We start from the raw sequence: 21,691 nt of genomic DNA, 5'->3' as shown, positions 1-21,691 counted from the left end.
AAGCTGACCTCTTAAGCAAAAGTTATATACTCAATTAAATGCATATAATTAAATATGAGAAGCCTGTATAGATTCTTTAAAGTACCATATTCTCGCCAGTGACTTATGAAATGTTATACCATATACTAATGCATTAGAATAAAATTATATCCATTAGCAATGGAGAAAGTTAGCTCGTGTTTGCCAATGTCAGGTTCTATACTGTCATCATTACTGTCATCATTAGAAGACCAATTTAGCAAAAGTAACATTTGCTATTTCTGAATGACTATATTGCTGAACTATGTGAAAGTACCCATGTTTGACCGATTTGACCTACAATTACGGAAATTTCAAATGGCTCAATCTAATAGATTCAAGGCTCATTTTTTTATTATTCTTCTTAGAATCAGTCATTCCTATTCATGATTTTTTATGCTTCTATAAAGTCAGAGATTAAAGGTCATTTTGATTCTATGTACAAAGCATACTCTTTTAATATAATATGCTTCTTCCAGGTCAGAAAGTAGAAACCAAGATAATTCCCATTGCACAACCTATTTCCTACTGATGTATTGATTTATTTTACTAAGAAGTTCTAAGCAATTACACTTTCTTTTCCACCCACACCTTGCAAGACTAAAAATTTAAACATAATTTAAAATATATCTGTAAATGGCATTATTTCCTCTTTCAATTTTTCCACTTAAATTTGAATAAAACTGTGATTTACTCCAAAGTTATACTTTCAAATGCTTCCTCCTTCTTCCCTCTATTTTTAAATAGAATTTATTACATGTGTTCTGTAAATATCCAAGTGTAGCTACTTTAGGCTTTGAGATCCTCTGTGAAGAAAAGAATTATATGCCATTTTCCCCAGAATTAGTAAGATGTTCTATTTGTTTTTAAGGAAGTTAGAAAAATTTATTATTTGGAGCAGGCCTCCCTAGCTAGAGTCCTCAGATACAACAGGGAAGAGCACATCGTGGCTCTCAAAAAGGATGAATGGGTTCATAAGGATTCCAGGGAACCTAGAAGGAACATTAATTGACAGTGACCAGTCAAGAGACTAAATCAGTGTCCCTCTAACTGATTGCCTCAGGTCATCTCGATTGAGACCTTAATGCCATTTGTTTAATATAAAAAGTCTCTGAAAATGCCAGAGACACAAAGAGAAATCATATGTGGCTCCTGTTTTCAAAAGGGTAGAAAACTTAATTTCATTTTGCAGGGCCCATCTGGCAAGCAGGCCATCAGGCTTGTCTAGAAACTTCATTTAGATAACAACCTGTCTTCACCCCATCAGCCTTCTGTTCCTAAGTTCTACTGACACAGGTCACATGCCACAAGTTCCCTCTGAGATCAGACATTTGGATCTGCATCGCAGAGCTCTGGGAGTCTAGTGGGTATGCTAATCGTTGATAGTCTCCTATACTCACTTCGGAGTACATCTGCAACCTGAGACAATGGCACTCCTTGGGGACCCCAACTTTTCAATCAGATTGGGTGCAAAAAGACTTAAAATGTGAACCAGAAGTACCTGAACACCTGTCATAGTTCAAATTCAAACACACACACTATATATACATATATTCAGTTTACTAAAATTTCCATTAAAAATAGCTAGCAGGTGTGGAGCATACACTCTGTGTGCCGTGTTACATGCTTTAGATACATAATTTCATTTAATCCTTATAAGGTTCCTATGAAGTAGATGTGCTATTCCCATTTTGCAGAAGAGTAAACTAAAGCTCAGCATGGTGAAATGCTTTCCTCAGACATTCATACAGGGCTTGAGGCACATTTTGAACCCAAGGAGTTAGTATTCAAAGTTCATAATCGTACACAGGGTATCTTACAAAAGAACAATTATAGAGGTTTTTAACTAATTCTATTAAGCACAAATAGATGGCAATAAACTGAGTATTTTAACCTCAGTGGCTCCCCACCCAATATACATTCACCAGATAATGGCCTTCCTTCCCTTTCACTGCATGTTCTGTTGCTTTGGTCAGACATAAATATGCTGAGGCCTGCATCTTCCCAGAGCACACTCAGCTTGAAAAAAGATAAGCTCAGAGTAAGAACTGATCCTTTCTCATGCTTCATTGACAAAATCTACCAAACTCTTTTCACTCTCAAACTCATGTGTTTCTCATCCCAGGAAAAAAATATGTGTGTGTGTGTGTGTGTGTGTGCGCGCGCGCGCGCAAACACACACACACAAACACATACATATATTCGGTTTACTAAAATTGTGGCCCCAGCCAAGTGAAAAGATATGAAGTGATTTGACTTCTCTACAATGGAAAAATTCCCCATGATCATTTTCCAACAGTGAAGAATTCTGAGGTTGACAATGTTCTTACAGAATTTGAATTAGTTCCATGTTCTCAACACAAGAATACTTTCAAAAAATGGGAAAAGGCTATATCTAGCACAGAAAAATCACTCAAAAGTCACTTAGGAAGAGAAAAAGAAAAAAAATAGCACAAAAAAGTGAGAGATTGATAACAGCAAACTCAGAGCCTTGGAGATTATTTAAGAGTTCCTTCTCTTGTTGCAGTTACCCCTATTCAGCTACATTCTTGAAAATACTTTCTGGTTTTAAGAGCTGTTGCTCGGAGGGTGATGCCTGGGTGCATCCTGGGTTGGAATGTGGCTCTACTTCGCCACCCCATTCTCTTCAAACATCAGTTAAAGACTCCAAAGTCTAGAGTATAGAGGGAGACCCTTACCTCACAGCAGTATAGAGTGCTAATGCTGGTATATGCAATTAGTGCAATTGCCTGGCTAGGGTATTCAGCACTGCCTGGATAATTCAGGAAGATGAGGAAGCCATTGGTCAGTTCTGCCCCCGATACACTTTACTACTACAAAGAGGGTCGACAATTTGAGGAAATAATTCTTTTTCTGTATTTGATTGCAAAAACAGTAACAAATCACTCTCTATGGGTATCAAGCCTCTTTGTAATGTGACTTTGCAGACTTTGTTATCAAGAGTTAGAATCTATTTCTCTACCCTATGAGTGATTTAATTTGGCATATAAAATGTAGCAAAAGTGCCAATATGGCAATTTTGATTCTAGGGACTTGTGACTTGCATTCTCTCCCAGAACTCTGCCAATCCACCACAAGAACAAACTGAACTTTGTCTGCTGAACGATGAGGGATCCCATGGGCCAGATCCAAGTCAGCTCAGCCATGCTACCTGCAACCTCAGACATGAGAGGCCAGCCATGATCAGCAGAGCCACATGTCCATTCCACAGCTAACTGCAGATGCCAGAGGAACCCAGCTGAACCAAAAAAATGATCCATTTGAGCCCACACCAAACTTTCAACCCATATGGGAGTGAACAAAACAAATAGCCGTTGTTTTAAGGCACTAAGTTTTGGGTTGATTTGCTATACAGCAAAAGCTGCTGACTAATATATTTATTCTATAAATAATTACAACCAATAATTAAGGGGAAATTATAAAGGGAATATCCCGCTCAACAGACAACATAAAATTTAATAAGGGATTATCAAACATTAGTTTTTCTCTTGTAAAATAGATTTTTTTCAATATGTTCAACTATATCACCATATAATCTAAATCACTAGTATTAAACACTTTTCTTTCTTTTTCTTTTTTTTTTTTTTTCTTTTGAAAAAGGCAATGTGGTACAGTGGAAGGAACATTGGTTTGTAACTAAGAAATGATTTTTTTTATCTTAGGCTCTTTTACCAGTTAGCTATGCAACTGTGGCAGATCCCATCCCCTGACCCTCAATTCTAAAAGAGAAAAATGAAAGAACTGGATATGATAAATTTTAAGCTCTGATCCAAATCTAAAATAAAGGATTGTCTGAAACATTAGCATTTTTATCACTACATTTCTATGATGGAATCAAAAGCATTGCATTTATCCCTCAAATTAATAGTCACCTTTGATGTGCCAAGCACTGCCCCAAGTCATAAAGATATACTGCCCCACGTTCTAAAGATAAGATATAGTAGAGAAGAGGATAGACATGCCCAAAGTTTGAAATCAGACATAGTAGGAGTATTTATAGCACGGAAATCGGCAAGTCCTATAAACCGTTTTTCCTTCCAGGAGTGCTGGTTGTGAAACATTCACCAGGACAGCACTGGATTCTTCCCTCACTGGGTCAACACTCTAACAGGGGAGTGCTGCATTACACGACCATGCACAAAATAGCTGATTCCACCTCTGAGAAGGCTAGCAAAGCAGAGAAGGAGGTAACATACAGGGAAAGAATGCACATTCCAAGCAGAGGGAAAGTACTGTGAAGACTTCAAGCAAAAAAGGAATAATGCCACATCTGAGGATATGGAAGAAGGCTGGTGTGGCTAGTGTGTCTGGAGCACAAAAGCCTGAAGGGAAGACAGAGGAGGGGTGAGGGATGACTTCTGGACAGTGCAACTCTGTGAAGAATGGTGCCATAAACAGGGCAGTGGAACCAGGTCAGGGGTGAAGGGAGGAAGAGAATGATGCCAATCTTAGAAATACTTAGTTTCAGGCATCTCAGGGATATGGAGTGGTGACGTAAAACTGGGAGCCACTATGGTCAGATGTGAGGCAGTTGGAAATTTAAATAAGGAGAAGGTGTTAATGAATAATAGTAGAAAAATTCACTGGATTTGGATCCTGAAAGACCTCACTTTCCACCACTTCGTAGCCTGTAACCTTAGACAAGTGACAGTTTTGCTAAGTCTCGGTTCATTTGACCAGCACTGATTGAGCAATTACTTTACACTAGCAGTGACCCAGAAATGCCGAGCGTCAGATAAAGTTCTTGAATTCAAAGACTTCATCATCCATTGGGCAGTAAAATGAATCAGACAAAATCAACACAGTATTAGAAGTGCTAAGGTGAAGGATGGCATAAGGTATCCTAGGGGCACAGAAGAAGGGGTTCCATCATAGACTGCCAAGATTACAGACAGCTTTCCAGAAAAATAAACTTAGCTATAGCCTCAGCTTCCCCAATGCAAAATGGGGAAAACAAATTGATTGATTAATTGATAAAGTAGTTTACATAAGGAACCTCTGCATACAACACAATATTTTATCAATCTGTTCAACTTTCCTTCCCTAGAAATCCCTCTGATATGACTAGTAAGCTAATATACAAAGTTGCCACAAATTTCCATTTTCTGGACAAATTTTCACTTTTCCTCATGTTTTTCAAGACATATTCCTCCCTAACAATGGCTAGAAGCCCTTAAAACTATCCTTGATAGCTAAAATTCAACTTAGAAACATACATAAAGCAACTAACAATAATGTCTTACATAGGGAATTGTAGCCACTGCATATACAAAGATTGCACAAATTCTACCCCTTCTTTTGTTTCTCTTTCATGTTTATGAGCCATATACAGCCAGATCCTAGATATCTGAGTCCATGCCTACCTATAAAAATAAACGTCCAACGTACCAGTTAGCAATTTTGATTGCAAAGGGACAACACCCATCTTCAACAGGCTCAGATAACAAAGGGGACTGATTAGCCTGATGGAACCGAAGTGGCCTGATCTGGCATCTTAAAATGCTGTCACCAAGAATTCTGTTCACACTGGTTTGTCTTCTGCAGGGTTAGCTTACCCTTTAGGCTTTTGAAGTGGTATCTGAACTAATCCAACAACTTACTTCATGGGGAAAAAAATAACAAACCCAAGTCCAAGTCCATATAGCATCCTTGTAGCTCATGATTCAACCAAAGAGAGAAAGTTTCTTTGCCCATAAGTTCAGGAAACTTCCCTCGCTTTGCATTGCCTCTGAATAGACCATTCCTGATCTCATCTCTATGCAGTGACATCCAACAAAACTTCTTGCAGCGATGCAATGGAAATGTCCTTTAATTATATCTATTCGCAGGTGGCTATTGAGCGCTTGAAATGTGGTTAGTGTGGCTGTGGAAATGAATTTTTTATTTTTTTAAATTTTATTTTCATTAATTAAAATTTAAAAGTAAAAAGTGACATGTGTCTAGAGGCTACAGTATTGAACAGTGTGGCTCTATAGCGAGGGAAGGGTTGGTCGCCCTGTTTGGCTAAAGTAGTCAGTGCTCACTGCCACGAGCTGGGGATGAAGTTAATCCCATTCATGTCACAAAGAACAGTCATTCTACCTGGTGTCCCGGGAGCCCACCATTTTTATTTCCCATAGATTAATGGTCCAATTCCACTTGACACCCTTTACCAAGGAGTCATATTTATAAATCTTACTTAGCACAGTGTCACATGAAAGTCACTATGGAATAATAGCCTTTTAAAGCTGAGGTCAACTTCAGAGCTTGCACACTTCAGATGCATATTTTGCAGAGAGAAAAATGGGCTTGGAGCAGCAATTGCTTTGCTACGGCTTTTATGACCAAGGCCTGGACATGCTGACCTTCAGCCATTTTTCCACTGTAAAATTCGGTCTTTATGCCGCCGCATCCCAGTAGGCCCGCTGTGACAAAATTGACTTCATTTCACATGAAGCTTCATAATCATTAGCTTATTGAAGCTTCCAGAAATGGATGTTACCATAGAGGCCCAGTATTTTACACTCAAAAGTCTAAATGAGCCAAAGAGGTAATGTAAATGGGGTAGGCTTGCCTGGTGGGGATTGTGGCCGATATCATATGGCCAAATGTGACCATAAAGGTATGTCACAATTCATGACCCCTATAAAAGACAGAATTGAAAACCAAAAATTCTAAAGGGAGAAACATGAATTTTACCATTCTCAAATGTATTATGGAGGTGTGATTAAATCACAAGCTTCCTTTTATACCATACATGATCTGGCTCTCTCTGGTTTCCCAGGTGGGTTTATGTGTCAATAAAGGAAGGATTACCACAAATTAATAAGAAATGATATGATGTTATAATTTAACAAGATGATATCTGCTCTTGTATCCATAACACAAATTTAAGATATAAAATAAAATAATTATATAAAATAATTTTTAAAACCATATTTGCTTATTCAAGAGTGCAGCACATTTAATTAAATATGAAATTCAAACAGCACCTTGGTCTAATAGAGGATCTAGAAAAACATAGACATAAAGGTTAATAAATAAGGCTTGCATGCTGATGACATGTTCACCAAGGATAAAACAAATAGTTAATACCTGGAATATTCAGGGAACAGAAAATTAAATAAATTTTCGTTACTAACTACACAAAAATATCTATTTTGATTTGATCTTAGGTATTGAGAATCTTTCTAAAATTGCTAGCAATTTCCTGTCTTCCTAAGTACAGTAAAGGGAATACTAGTCAAATAATCACAGCCAAATAATTCAGAATCTTATAGGGCCTCTGGGTGCTCAAGCTGAGTATCACTTCTGATAGAAATTAGGCCACAAACAGGAAAGGCAGAGTAAGCACATCCTCTTAGGAAGTTTACTGAGTTAATTTGTGATGTCAGTTTGCTTTCTATCAGTGTTCACCTTGGCTGCCTATTAGAATCAAATGAGGAGCTTTCAAAACAAAAACAAAAACAAAAAACAGGTATAATGTCCTGACCATACCACAGAGCAATTAAATCAGATTCTTTGGGGATAGGGCCCAGGCAGCAGCATTTTTTGAAGCTCCCCAGGTGATTTTAATGTGCAGCCCAAGCTGAGAATCACTTCATATTGGTTGCCTCTTCCTTACAAATGTAATATGCCTATTGATGTTTCTTTTCAAACAAATATAAGGGGGGAAGAAATCTCACAAGGAAACCTAATTTTACATATTAAACAGGTTCTTTAAAAAGCAAAAAGTTAAGAGCTGAGACACATAGCCAAACTGCCTGGGTTCCACTCCTGCCTCTGCTATTAATCACCTGGATGACCAGGGGTCACTACTTAACATCTGTGTGCATGCCCTGTCTTCACAGGCTTGTGGAAATGACTGAGTGTGTATATGTGGATGTGAATGTGTGTGTACGTATGTATTTGAACAGTGCCTGACATGCAGAAAAAGACACCATATGTGTGTTTGCTAATGTTGGTGATAACAATGATGATAATAACAATAATTTGAAAGTATTATTTATGTTATGTGAACAGCAACTTCCTAAATAAACTAGTTGTTCAAAGTTTGTGTTTTTGACTTTTTAAATTATTTAAACAAAATAACAATAAAATATAAAAATTGGAAAATGATAATTATATTTTTATCTTAGATTATTTTTATTGTGATAAATGTTTAAATGATTCACTGTCCGTCTAATTTTTTTTGTTTATGAAAGTTTTATTCTTTGTGTTTGTTTTTAATTTAAAAAAAATTTCAATTACAGTTGGCATACAATGTTTTATTAGTTTCAGGTATATAACATAGTGATCAGATTTTTAGATAACTTACAAAGTGACCCCCCAACAAGTCTAGTACCAATCCAACATCATACATAGCTATTACAATAATATTGACTATTTTCCCTATGCTGTACTTTACATCCTCGTGACTGTTTTTCTAGCTGGCAATGTTATAGCTGGAGAAAAGAAGCTTGTCTTGCTGATTAAATATAGAAAGACCTTGACAAAGGCTCCATGAGTAGGGTCAAACAATCTTGGATTGGCAAGAAAGCGAACTAGAGAACAACCAAAAATGCTCACTCTATCTACAACATCTGTAATTTTAACAAAGGAGCATGATGTTGTGTCACTACCTAGTATCTGGGAATTCTGTTCACAACAAAGCAAATGGATTTTCCATATAATAGGAAATAAAATTATGAATATACAAAATGTATTTCCTGCACAGATTTCTCCAGTACAGTGTCTCAAACTAATTTTAGTATCAAAAGGTACGCATATCCCACAATAATAGCTTCATAGCACATAAAGCATTCAATGTAATTTCTCCCACAAGACAACTAAATATAAGCAACTCAAAATCTGAGGCATAACTTCGTAATTAAATTACATTAGGAGTAATAAATTTTGAATTAAAGCCAGAGTATTATACATTTCTAAACTCTGCTTACAATGTGTTCAAATTAGTATTGCTGTTGTTCTTCACATGATCAGGTAGGTGCTCTGATGGTGACATGAAAATCATACTAATGCACTAGAAGCTTAAAAATGATTTCAAAGAAACTGTAGTGATACCATTTCATTATACCCTGCCTAATTTCAAAATACATTTCAAGGAATTATACTTCAATTAGGAATTCTAGTAAAAAACCATGAACCCCGACCTCCAAGAACTTGTAAAAGAATCTATCCTAATAATATTTCTTGTTATGTTGCATCTACATAGCCAACACAATCAGAATATTTAGTTATCCTGCATGAGTTGGAATTCATTGAGGCAAAAACTTTGGGGCTTACGCCAGTGAAAAGAAGGTAGTGTTGAGAATAAAAGAAACTTAATCTGGAAGTGGATTTGATGAGAAATTTGTTTCTCAGCAATTCGACAAGCTACTGACTACTTAAATTATGCTTTAAAAAAAAACACACACACTAAAAGTTTAATCTCTAAGGATCTGGTACACATGAAAGAGAAGCAGCTGCTTGATTCCAATATAGCTGTGATAATCCTAAAGTGATTATCTTAGTTTTCAAAAAAAGACACAGACAACCATGGTGGAGTCTAATTCTTCTTATGAATAATATCATTTTCTCCTACCTAAGACTGTTAAATCACCTTAAAACTTATTTCATACGATGCTTCAAATTCCCGAGGGTCTAAAAGATTTTCACCTATGATAAAGTATTTAATAGCAAGTTATCCAATAGGAAAAGTCTTCTAAACAATAAATCCCTTCTTTTGCCTTACATGGCTCTGTTCCCAAAACATTATGAAATACATAAACATCTTGTTTGCCCAAACAGACCTAAGCTTCAATGCTTTAGATCAAAAGACCATAGTCTAAACAGAAAATGAGTCGCTATTATTTTGAAAAAGAAATAAAATAGATTTTAAAATACATGTAAACAGATGTTCAGTTAGCTTTCAGCACAGCACATTTGTGGTCCCTAACAATTAGTTAGGGACTAATTGTTTAGTCAGAGACTAATTGTTTATTATATACCAATAATAAAAGCTACCACAATGGAACTTGAGGGCATTATGCCAGACAGAGAAAGACAAATACTGCCTGGTATCATGGAATCTTATGTAAAAAAAAAAAAAAAAAAAAAAAAAAACCTACTTATAAAAACAGGGAGTAGAAAAATAGATAAGTGGTTGCCAGAAACTTGAGCTGTGGTTTGGGGGTAGAATAGGAAAAGTTTTGGTAAAAGGGCACAAACTTTCAACTGTAAGATGATTAAGGCCTGAGAATCTAGTCTATAACATAGTGACTATAGTTTATAACACTGTACTGTATAATTGAAATTTGCTAAGAAAGTAGAATTTAAATGTTCTCACTGAAAAAAAAATAAGATAAATATGTGAGATGATAGATGTTTTAATTACCTAGATGGAGAATCCTTTCACAATGTATACATATAGAAAATCATCATGTTGTACACTTTAAATATCTTACAGTTTTGTCAATTACATCTCAAGAAAAATGGATTTTAAAAAAATAATAAAATAAAAATTAATTTTTTAAAAGCTACCACGAAAGACTGAGAGTTTACAAATCGACAGGCATGGTGCTAGACACTTCATGTATCACATTTAGCAACAACTCTAAAAAGTAATACCTCATCTTAGAGATGATGAAACAGAGGCTTAGATTGCTGATGAGATCCTCCAGAAGTAATTCATTTAATATGAGGTAGAGCCAGAACTCAAACCCACATCTGACTTCAAACGTGGTTTTCTTAACCACCATCCTGCCTCCCAAATTAGGGCTGCCCTCGGTGAAAACAAAGTGTTAGCCTAGTAGGTCCCAGTGCCTCTTACTAAGGAAACCTTTTAATACCCTCAATAGGGGCGGTGGGCATGGGGGGGGGGTCATCTATATTAAGTTCTTAAACATTAAGCACCCGTGTTAAGTAGTTCCTAGACACAAATTCTAGTAAAACTCGTATATTTTAAAGGTGGTTACAGGATATATCAGAAGTAGGAAATCAAGACAGGAAGGGAAGGAAACCCAGAAGAGGTGTGTTTTCAAGCCAGTTACCACTGTGGATAAATGGGCTTAATTCCACTGGAGAGAGCTGGGAAAAGACATAAAGCACGTATCTTTCAGTTATCCCACTCAAGAGACGGGGGAGCTGTGGTATTTCCCCATCAAACCTTGGGTTTGGTTGGGTGCTAATCCCTAGGAACTACTGGGCATCAGCATGAGTGGCAAAGTGATGAGCTCTAGGGGCCAGAAAAAGCAAAGGAATGAGTGCAAGTGCTGGCCACCAGGTTCCAACTTGTGGCCTCTCAAGTAGAAAGGACTTCAGTCTGCTCTAGCTATTAATTTCTTCAATAATAGTGAAGAAAATTAAGGGAGGGGGAAAGACTTAGTCCATAGGTGTTGCTATTTAGTTGGCAATGATTGGTATACTGTTCCAGGCCAAGCAATGATCGCAGTCCTCTAAAAGCCAATCTTGCACGCATTTTGCTTTTTTTCAGTTATTGTTTCAGGCTTTGGGAAAAGATACCAAATATAAAGAGTCCATGTTCTTAATTTATAACCCCATCATTGCACTCAATCAGCTGTTGAGCCCTACTTCATACACAAGGAAGGTCAATATTGATGTTTCTGGGATATGCCAGGGAAGCATGTCCAAAAGAGGAGGCTCCATTGCTAAACAATGTTTAATGAAATGGGTGGTGCCCAGTGGTTCTTTATGGAGGCCAGACTATTTTTTAAATAAGATATTCCTAGATTTTCTTTGTATGGTGCATTTTTCAAAACATCTTTGAACTCTGGACTCTTATGCTGAAAAATGTCATTGTGGCTTATGTAAATATTTCATTTTTAAACTATGCCTTTGAACTCTGTAAAAAAAAAAAAATGAAGGTTACCTAAGAAAAGGCTGTCTATCGTTGCTATTAATAGAAACTTAATCATCACTTTGTACAAGGATCCTAAATGGTGCCTCATGTAAAATCACAGGCCAGAACAAGATGGCAGATGGAACAGATGGTAGAGACCATCCCTCCTGTCCTGAGTTCGTAGAAATGACTGAATATGCAGGTATAAATTTAGGTCTACAACCTAAGATCCTGGGTAAAAAAAGAAAAGAAAAAAAAAAAAGAGGATTGCACTTGTTGAATTAGAAAGCATGAAAGGCAGAAAATAAATATGATTAAAATGAAGTAGGAAATGACATGAAAGCCCACAGGCATTAAAACACAGGAACGGGTCTATGGGCAATCAAAGCAGGTGGGGGAGGTGTCAGCATTAGGAGAAAAACGGGAGCATTAACTGAGGTCAACCTGCCATCTCAGGTCCACCTCCCATGCCCGCCATACCCCAAGCTAGAAGAAAGCCATATGAGAGGGTGCTATCACTCCAACCAGAAAGAATAAGGAGCCAGCAACACACATGACTACCCATTTAGAGAAATCAAATTTAGAGCCCCACCTCACACGAGTCCTCAAAAAACATTACGTGATTGCAATGGTCTGAATGTCTGTCTCTGAGGCCAGCCTTGCCCCACCCCACCACCGGGCCAAATTCATATGTTAAAAACCTAATGCCCGAGAATGGTATTAGGAGGTGGGGCCTATGGGAGGCAATTAGGTCCTAGGGCAGAGTACTCATCAATGGGATTGGTGCCTCTATAAAAGAGTTCCCAGAGAGATTCTTAGCCCCTTACTCCATGTGAGGATGCAAGGAGGAGTCTGGAAGCTGGAAGAAGGCCCCCCACTTGATCCTGCTGGCACCTGATCTTGGAAATCCAGTCTCCAGAACTCTTAGACATAAATATATCTGTTGTTGTTTCTAAGCTATGCAATCTGTGATATTTTGTTATAGCAGCCCGAATGCACCAAGCAATATTAATAATAAATTAATAATAGTGATGGCAATAAGGATGATGAATAAGAAAGGTCTTAAATAAAGCAAAAAAAAAAAAAAGTTGAAATGTGGATACATCAAAGTTGAAAACGTCAAGTCATCTTTTGTCATGCATAAGTTAAAAGTTAAGAAATTCAAAGACAAGCCACAGACAGGAAGAAAGTATTTGCAACATCTATTACAGCTAAGGAGTAACATCTAGAATACACAGAACTCTCAACACAAGGCAAGGGCTATAAATAGGTAATGCATGTAAGAGAAAATAGAAATAGTCCATAAATGCATGAAAATATACAGAGTGTACTAGCAAATCAAACAATAGTAAATTACAACAAAGAAATAACATGCCTGCATCAGACTGGCAAAAAATTAAAATGTTTCTTAATAGTGTTGGTGGGACTTGAGGAAACAGTTCCTCTCACACAAGATTGGCAGGATTATAAAATGACACAACTATTAAATAAAATTTAGGATATATATAGCCTTCAATCAGCTCCTGTACTTCAGAGACTTTACCTCAGGGAAACCCTGACCCATATACCCAGAGAGAGATACACAAGACTGTGTATTACTCTATGTTATAGAATTGTTAACTGTTGCCCAAAATGAGAAAAAGACAAACACCAACAGGCCATCAATGAAAAATTTCTAATGTTAAAAAAAACTTAGTAATCCATTCCATGGGATATGAGAGAGCAATTTTAAAAAATGAGGTAAATACACATGTACTTATATCAATAGTTCTCTAAGACATCTGTAAAGTGAAAAGCAAGTTTGTGGAACAGTAAAAATATTGTGATGTTATTTAAGATACAAATGTATGTAAACAAAACAAAATGAACTATTTTCATAATTAATACATACATGACTTCATTAAAAAGAAATCTTAAAAGATACTATGGAGTTGTTACCAGTGGCTGATTCTGGAGAGAGGACTAAGACTGGGGTCAACGGTGAGAAGGGGTTAAGGACATGTATACTGCTTTACTCTCTTACACAAAGAACAATTTTTAACTGTATAATTGAAAGTAAATAAAATGTGTAACAAAAGAGAAAGGAGTAGGAGTCTTTCAATTAAAATGTGTATTTTTCTTCCCATTCCTTTCTAATTTAATTATGTGTTCCTCTCCCCTTCTCCAAGCTCCTGTTTTAGGGATACAAGGAAGAGTTTACTGAACTATGCTGAACTTCCTAGATCTGAACTAGTAGTGACTAGTTTTATTTTTACACCAACCTTGGTGCAGAAAGGGCATCGAGTTGCAAGGCAAAGGTCTACTTCATTTCAGATTCTCTAGCAGGATAGCTTTTTATTAGCTCTTTAACATTGATCCCTTTTTTCTTCTTTAGCTTTCCTTCCAAAATTGTGATGCAGATTTTTCTTGTCACTCACAGGCTTTTCATAGCTAACACTTCCTGTGTTGGTTTCTGGTCCCCATATGGCATAGCTCCAAAGAAAAGTCATAGCCTCATGCAGGCAGCCTCTTAAAGACTCAGGCTGCACAGTAGCCCCTTCTCCCCCATGATTACAAATAAACTGATCTTCTTCACATAATACACACTGACATAAGAAAAAATGCCATATTTAAAAGTCATGTTCAGAAACTCATTTTTGCTAATTACAGTCAATAAGATTTACAGAGCCAACAGTAAAGAGGAAAGAATGATGAAAATAAGTACAGAGCTTGTACAAAGTGTGAACATTTATCCCATAAAATGATATGAATATTTACCTGCTTTCACCAATCCCAAATATTTTTTCACTGTTTCACCAAAGTACATTTTGCTACCTAAAAATTACTTGCTAACTCTGGTTTTTAATTCCTAAATCTATCATCTGAGCTGTTCTGTCTTCTTTGCCATCTATCATTTCTATGGAAACAAATCAAAGGAAAGGTTAGGGAAGGAAGTATATTATTGTCTATAAAGAGTGAAATCGGTGACTTGAAATGGGTGGCTCTGGTCCATGGTATATAGCCATGGAAGAAGAAAGGACATGGGTAAGATAATGTGTAAAATGTTAGGATTTTCCTCCAGTGCTACGAAAAGAAAGATATAACAATATTCTTTGCAAAGACCTTCTTAAAGTCACTCAGTTTGCCTCTGAGCAGATGAGGCATTTGGTGTTTACTAATCAAAACATTTGGGCGCAGACTTCACGGACAAAGGAGAAATATGCTGAGGAGAAGTTAGTAGGGAGAAGAGAGGCATATTACAATAAATACCAATGCAAGCTTCCAAACCAATGGAGAACACAGTGTGTAAAATCGAGGGATGAACTTAAAAGTATCATATATTTTCCTCTGAGATATCACCTTTATAATACAGGGGATAGATTCTTATCAGGAAGAGTCATTGACAGCAAAAAATATTTGTAAAAAAGTGGACCTCTAAGTAGTAACAGCATGATCACACTGGCACCTTCAAATGATCTTAAACAACAACATGAACTGAAAGCTTGGCATGCCACCATAATGTGCGAGTACCGTCTATTTCTTTTAGCATCCATTTACTCTAATATATCACTTACAGGAGTCCATCTCCTAGAAGTGGATGCATCACTCCTCCTGGTCCCAGGACTGGGCTTAAAGCCAGAAGAAAATGACAACCTTGGAAGCATGGAAAGTTTATTTTTTTCTTAAATCCTCTCATCTTTTGGATACTGATATATGATCACTGACTAAAAAATAAACCTCCAAGCTCTGATATATAGCTAATGAATGACTTAGGTCTTTAAAAAGTGAAAAATAAAATTTACCATTTCTTGGCTAGAACTGTTAAGATTAATATCCATGAAAAGAAAAGTAATAAAGAGATAAAAGAAATTGCTACCACATTATTTGTATCAATTGGTCATAAACAGCATTAAAATCAAGAGAAAATGGTTAATATTGAAAAATTGGAAGAAATTTTCCTACATTTAAAATAAGCATGAGTCAAAATACTGGGTTCGCAGAATAGAGAGGCATCAAAGAGACTTCAGTCCTAAACCCTTTCTCTTTCTTAAACAAAAAAAATATTTATGATTGGTCTTAGAGGGGAGCTTAACTGAGTTGCCATGAATTATTTAAAAACCCCAAAATACCTTCTGTTGCTTTTACAGAAGCTTGATTTACCAGTCAAAAAATCAAATTGACAGTTTAGTCTCTCATACAAATATTCAAACTTTTAAAACACTCTAGGCATTATAAATACATCTTTCACGAATATAGCTTCGACAGTTCTAAAAATAGCCTTTCAGAGGAAAAAACCCTTTCAAGCCATTGTTTTATACATAACAGCAGGAAACCAAACAGAATGTCAAAGCCAAAGTGATTAACACACCCAGTAATAAGCACGAACATTAAGTAGGAAATCTTGCTTGAATACATTTTTTGATATTAGCTTGGGGTCTATGGTTTAGCCCCACATCTGTGGCCAGAGGTAATTCCAGGTAATTCCAGAGAGTAACTCTTAGGCCAGGAGACTAAAATTTACCTTTTGCACGAGGTGTAAACAGGCCCCTTGGGACTGACCCTGGGACCCAGATAATACTTTCCAGCACCCTAAAAGCCTCTCTCAATCTCCACTCCTATTCTTGACATATTGGACTAGTTCTATATCACTACTCACAGGTGAAATCCAGGTTGCCCAGAAAACAAAAGATGAGACTGATAAACTCCAGGAACTTTGGACATAGGGACCTAACGTGGGGATGTGAAAGGCTAACCGTGCCTTACAATTTGGTGCCAGGTATTTTATTGGTTTTGATATGTAGTTAGCACTTCCAATAAAGCCTCTCTCATCTCTCCAAATATTAGAACTTAGAGGGACAAAATATCCTGTATTCTGCATCCTCATAGGTTCAAGTACAGAACTGTGCCATTGTCTCTTGAAATAATAACCACTTTCTATGAATATTCTGGTCTAATTGCCCATTAAACCCAAATAAATCTTACAATCTGCAGATATTCTACTTTTTAATAATTCAATATGTAATCATCTCAATTGGTTTCATAATAGATGAGATCTTAAATTCATAATATGGTAGACAGAAAGCTAATGTGGAAAGAAATTCCTGAAAAACTGAAGGTGTAGGCTAAAGGAATGTCATTCTTGATTTTCTAATGTGAACAAATGATCAAGTCCAAATTCCTGCTGAGGCTGGGGGAATTTTTAATAATAAATCCTTAGAACGCTTAATAAGGAAGAGAAAGAGAAAGCAAAAGTTACAGTTATTAGAGTCAAAAGTGTTTTCTCATCATTTTCTTCATTCTTTACAGGTAGAGTTGAGGGGAGTACTTAAATCAGTAATACTAGTTAATTTTCTTCTAAAAGAAATATAATTCACATTCCCATGTTCTTCTGAAAAAATACCAATTGTTCTAGGATTTAACACATCTAATATTTCAGACTAGCATCTTTGGAAAAGCCTAACATTTGACCTTAGATATACTTTTCAAGTAGAATCTTTAAATAAGTTACAAATAAGTTACTTATGTAAATAGGATAAATGCCTTGCAGATAAGCAAACAACTGGAAAATGTAAAAAAGACAAATATTGCTTCTTACCTTGTTTTGATCTGTCCAGTAAAAGAAAAATCCCTGAGGGTCAGACCTCAAAATAATTGGAGTAACAATAGCAGAGTCCTAGAAATGTAAGAAAAAAAATATGTATGTCAATATATATCACTGTAGAAAGTCCTACCCAGGAGTTACTTAACAAGTAATAATTAACAGTTTCTCTAAGATCATCAATTATTAATAAAAATATTTTTTAAAATTAAACATAGTATCCTTAATGTCATAGGATTATTAATTATATAACTGAAGTATTGAAGTATTTTATTAATAATCAGAATATCTGGACATTAAGTGTAAAGGAAAAGTTCAGTGGTGTACATATTTATTAAGACCTGTTTTTTGTTTGTGTTTCATTTTTTACTTTTTTTAACTTTTATTTATTTATTTTTTATGGTGATATTGGTTAATGAAATTCAATAAATTTCATCTGTACACTTGAACAGTAAGGCATTTATATATTTACATTGTGCGTTCACCTCACATAGTTAGATTTCTTTCTGTCACCACATATTTGACCCCCTTCACCTCGTCTACCTCCTCCCTGTCCCCTCCTCTGGTAACCACTAGTCTATTGTCCATGTCCGTGAGTCTCTGTTTGTTTGTCCTGTTCATTTGTTGCTTTTCGGTTTATATCCCACATATAACTGATATCATGTGATTTTCAGCCTTTTTTCTGTCTGGGTTATTTCACTTAGCATGATTATCTCGAGGTCTATCCATGTTGTTGCAAATGGCAGTATTTCATCTCTTCTTATAGAACAAGTTTTTTAAAGTCATTGGCATGTTTTCTATTGCAAAGCTATATCTAGTTCTCCAAATAATTTTAACACTAAATATCATTACATATTTTATATGATTAAAATACATTAAAATCCATGCTTGAGATAATTTTTTAAATTATAGTTGTTCTATAAAATTATTTTTAATTGTGCCAAAGAGAGTAAACATAAATTTGGGTATTGCTGTTTCCAAGGTAACAATATGTAAGGTTATCTACATATTTGGAAGGATATACACAAAATTGTTACAAATTTAAATTTTACACAATAAAATGAAACATCATAGACAAATAGTCTTCTGAGTTTAAAGCATGCATATTACAAAGGAAAACTGTATGCACTGTAATTATAATATTAAACATTTCTAAAATCTGTGTTCTTTCCTTTTGGCAATTTTTAGAAAGGCATACCATCTGCACAAGAAAACATCGGCTATAGATTTTTATACTGAAATACTTAGGCCTTTACAGGAATTGCATTTTTTAAAAAATACATAAATTACCAGTTTGTTTCAACTTTTGCAAACATGTAACTATGGTATCTATCTGATCAAAAGAACTTGCAATGAAAATAAGAACATGAAGAGATAATCTGGGAATTTGGGATTCTTTTCCTGGTGAGTAGAGCAGATTGATGGTTTTGGTCTACACTGTAAGTTTTATTGCAAGAGCCTGGCTATGGTGGCTGTCCCCTGAGGTTCAAATTCTAACCTGTCCCCTCCCAGTGCCTCATTTTACACAACCACAATTGAAAAAAAAATGAGATAATACCTATCTCAGAGAGTTTTCATGAGAACTAAATAGGATAATTTGGGAAAAGCACATGGACCACATCTTGGCACATAAAAAAATATATTATTATTATAGTGGATTATATTTAAAAATGAGTTTATTAAAATATTAAAGTTTATCATGGCATTCCTTTTTCATTATAGTACATATGTGACATAAACTTTACCATTTTTAAGTATAAAATTCAGTGGCATAAACTACATTCGCTTTTTTGTGCAACCATCGCTACCATCCATCTCCAGAATTTTTTCCATCTTCTCAAACTGCAACTCCACACTCATTAAACACTAATTCTCCATTCCTACCTCCTACAAGTGCCTGGCAATCGCCATTCTACTTTATGTCCCTATAAATCTGACTACACTTGATACTTCATATAAGTAGAATCATACAATGTTTGTCCTTTTGTGTCTGGTTTATTTCACTTGGCATAATGTGCTCAAGATTCATCCATGTCACAGCATGTGTCAGAATTTACCTCCTTTTAAGAATCGAATAATATTCTACTGTAGGTATATATCGTATTTTATTTATCCATTGATCCTCAATAGATATTTGGGTTATTTCCACCTTTTGGCTATTGTGAATAATGCTGCTGTGAACATGGGTCTATGAAGATAAGTTCGAGTCCCTGCTTTTAATTCTTTTCAGTATATACCCAGAAGTGGAATAGTTGGACCAAAGGATAGTTCTATATTTAATTTTTTGAGGAATCACCATTCTGTTTTATCCTGATGTTCCTAAGATTTATTCTTCACATGCGGTTTGAAAATGTCTTTTACAGGGATTGTGCTGTTACAAAGAACTTCATCTGGAATTTTTAAATTTCAAAATTACTTTTAAATTTTAAAAAAGACATTTGGAAACCAATTTGACATTATAATAAAAGAAAAATTTTAAATTATTCTAAGCTTCTCCTATGAGATTACATGCAGGGAAGTTCAGAGCAATATTTCCAGTAAGTCATAGCGATATTTTCCCTTCTGTTTCATCGCCTACTCTTCTAGATTTGGCAAAATACCAGTTTCCAACAGGCTACACACAGCACACATCCCCACTTCTAGGTGAATTTGGAATTAACCTGTACATGTAACTTATTCTCAGGTCACTTTTCTTATTAGAGTCTCTGACAAGAGCATCTGACAAGATTCTTCTCAAAATCTTGGTACTATTCACTGCAAAGATTCCAGACAATCAGACATGTAAAGTTAGCAAAATAAAACTGCTCAAATTTCTATTTTGGAACACTGTGCTACCTCATTGTTTCAGCTATTGCTATTTCTAGGTTATTACCTCTCCTCCTTCTAAATTAAATCTCCTTTGTTCAATATTTTCTTGACCCCACTCTTCCAGCCACAGTTCCTCTGTTAAATGATCATTTATCTCGGCTCCTGGCCTGCTTCCTTCATAATCACCTCTGACATTCCAAGATCAGCTGGAATTTGGCATGCTTGCCATGCAAGGCAGGATTTGACCCAGAAATACACGAATATCCATTTTCAATTCCACCTGCTTTTTTCCCACCTCCCACATAGCTGCAAGTTTCTATATTCTCCCCATACAAAAGTAGCCACTCAACCCAGATCTCAAATATTTTTAATTGTCAGAACATATGCTCTAATTTGAAGTTTGAAATACACGGTCATCCTTCATTTCCAAGGCAACTACAGATGGACTGTGACTCTTGCAGCATTTTACTGTGAAATGATGAAGATAATTTCTAGATGCTCATTTTTTATTCTTTATCTCTCTATCACCACCTATGTGTATTCCATAATATGGTGGTTTTAAAACTTTCGGGCCCATCAGATTTTACCAGGAGGGTTTCTTAAAACACAGATTGTTAGGCCCCTTCCCTGGAGTTTCTCATAAATGTATCTGTCTTTTAACAGGTCTGGGATGGAGCTTGAGAATCTGCATTTTGAATAAGCACTCAGTGCTGCTGCTGCTGCTGCTGCTGCTGCTGCTGCGGCCGTTGATCCAAGAGGCCACACTTTGAGATCCACTGGCATAGGCTTACAATGAGTGAGGCTTGGATCACCTGGTGAGCTTAAAATGTAGGCAAACCTGTATCTTGTAAGTACATTACCGTTAAGAATTTAACTTTAATTGGCTTATCGAAAGATATAAGGTATCTTTTCCAATAAATATCCACCTTGAAAAAGAGAACGCTAATAAATGTATCTGTCTTAAATTACTAATTGTGGATGATATATAGTAAATTTCCATTTACTCCTCTTTATTTGACAGAAACCACTTTACTCTCATCCTTTTCTCATCAAGTGTGAAGACTAAGGATATCAAAGGTTTTGTAATTTGATGTTTTGTAATTTATATGAATCACCCAAAAAATCTTTAGGCCAAATAAAGGACAGACAAGGAACAAAGTAAAAGATCGCCATGAAATCTAAACATCCAAAAGAATGCAAAACATTTCAGCAAGAAAAAGAGTCACTTGAATCAACATTAACATTGCAAAATCCTATAACTCTTTATTATAATGGTTTTCTCATCGATATGCCGACATAAATCAATCAGATGTCCTAATATAATATTATATGACAATTACATCTCAATAAAATAGATGAACTATGAAAATAAGTAAAATCACTTAAATAAAAGAAAAATTACATATCCTCAAGAAAATGGAAGAAAATGATAAAGGCACTAGCAGTCT

The 21,691-nt window shown here is 35.7% G+C and overlaps 1 protein-coding gene across 2 annotated transcripts in view; it reads right to left on the bottom strand.

Moving 5' to 3' along the window:
• Nucleotides 1-21,691, bottom strand: part of PLCB1 (phospholipase C beta 1) — a 612,038-nt gene that overhangs the window by 577,400 nt on the left and 12,947 nt on the right. For both annotated transcript variants that reach the window (XM_016137712.2, XM_016137034.2), the window contains exon 2: nt 17,433-17,510. In XM_016137712.2, coding sequence (XP_015993198.2) covers nt 17,433-17,510 — 78 coding nt within the window. The remainder of the gene's footprint in view (nt 1-17,432; nt 17,511-21,691) is intronic.

This window comes from Rousettus aegyptiacus, unplaced genomic scaffold (assembly GCF_014176215.1).
Source record: "Rousettus aegyptiacus isolate mRouAeg1 unplaced genomic scaffold, mRouAeg1.p scaffold_m13_p_12, whole genome shotgun sequence".
NCBI classification, from domain to species: Eukaryota; Metazoa; Chordata; class Mammalia; order Chiroptera; family Pteropodidae; genus Rousettus; species Rousettus aegyptiacus.
This window is presented reverse-complemented; position numbering and strand designations above follow the sequence as displayed.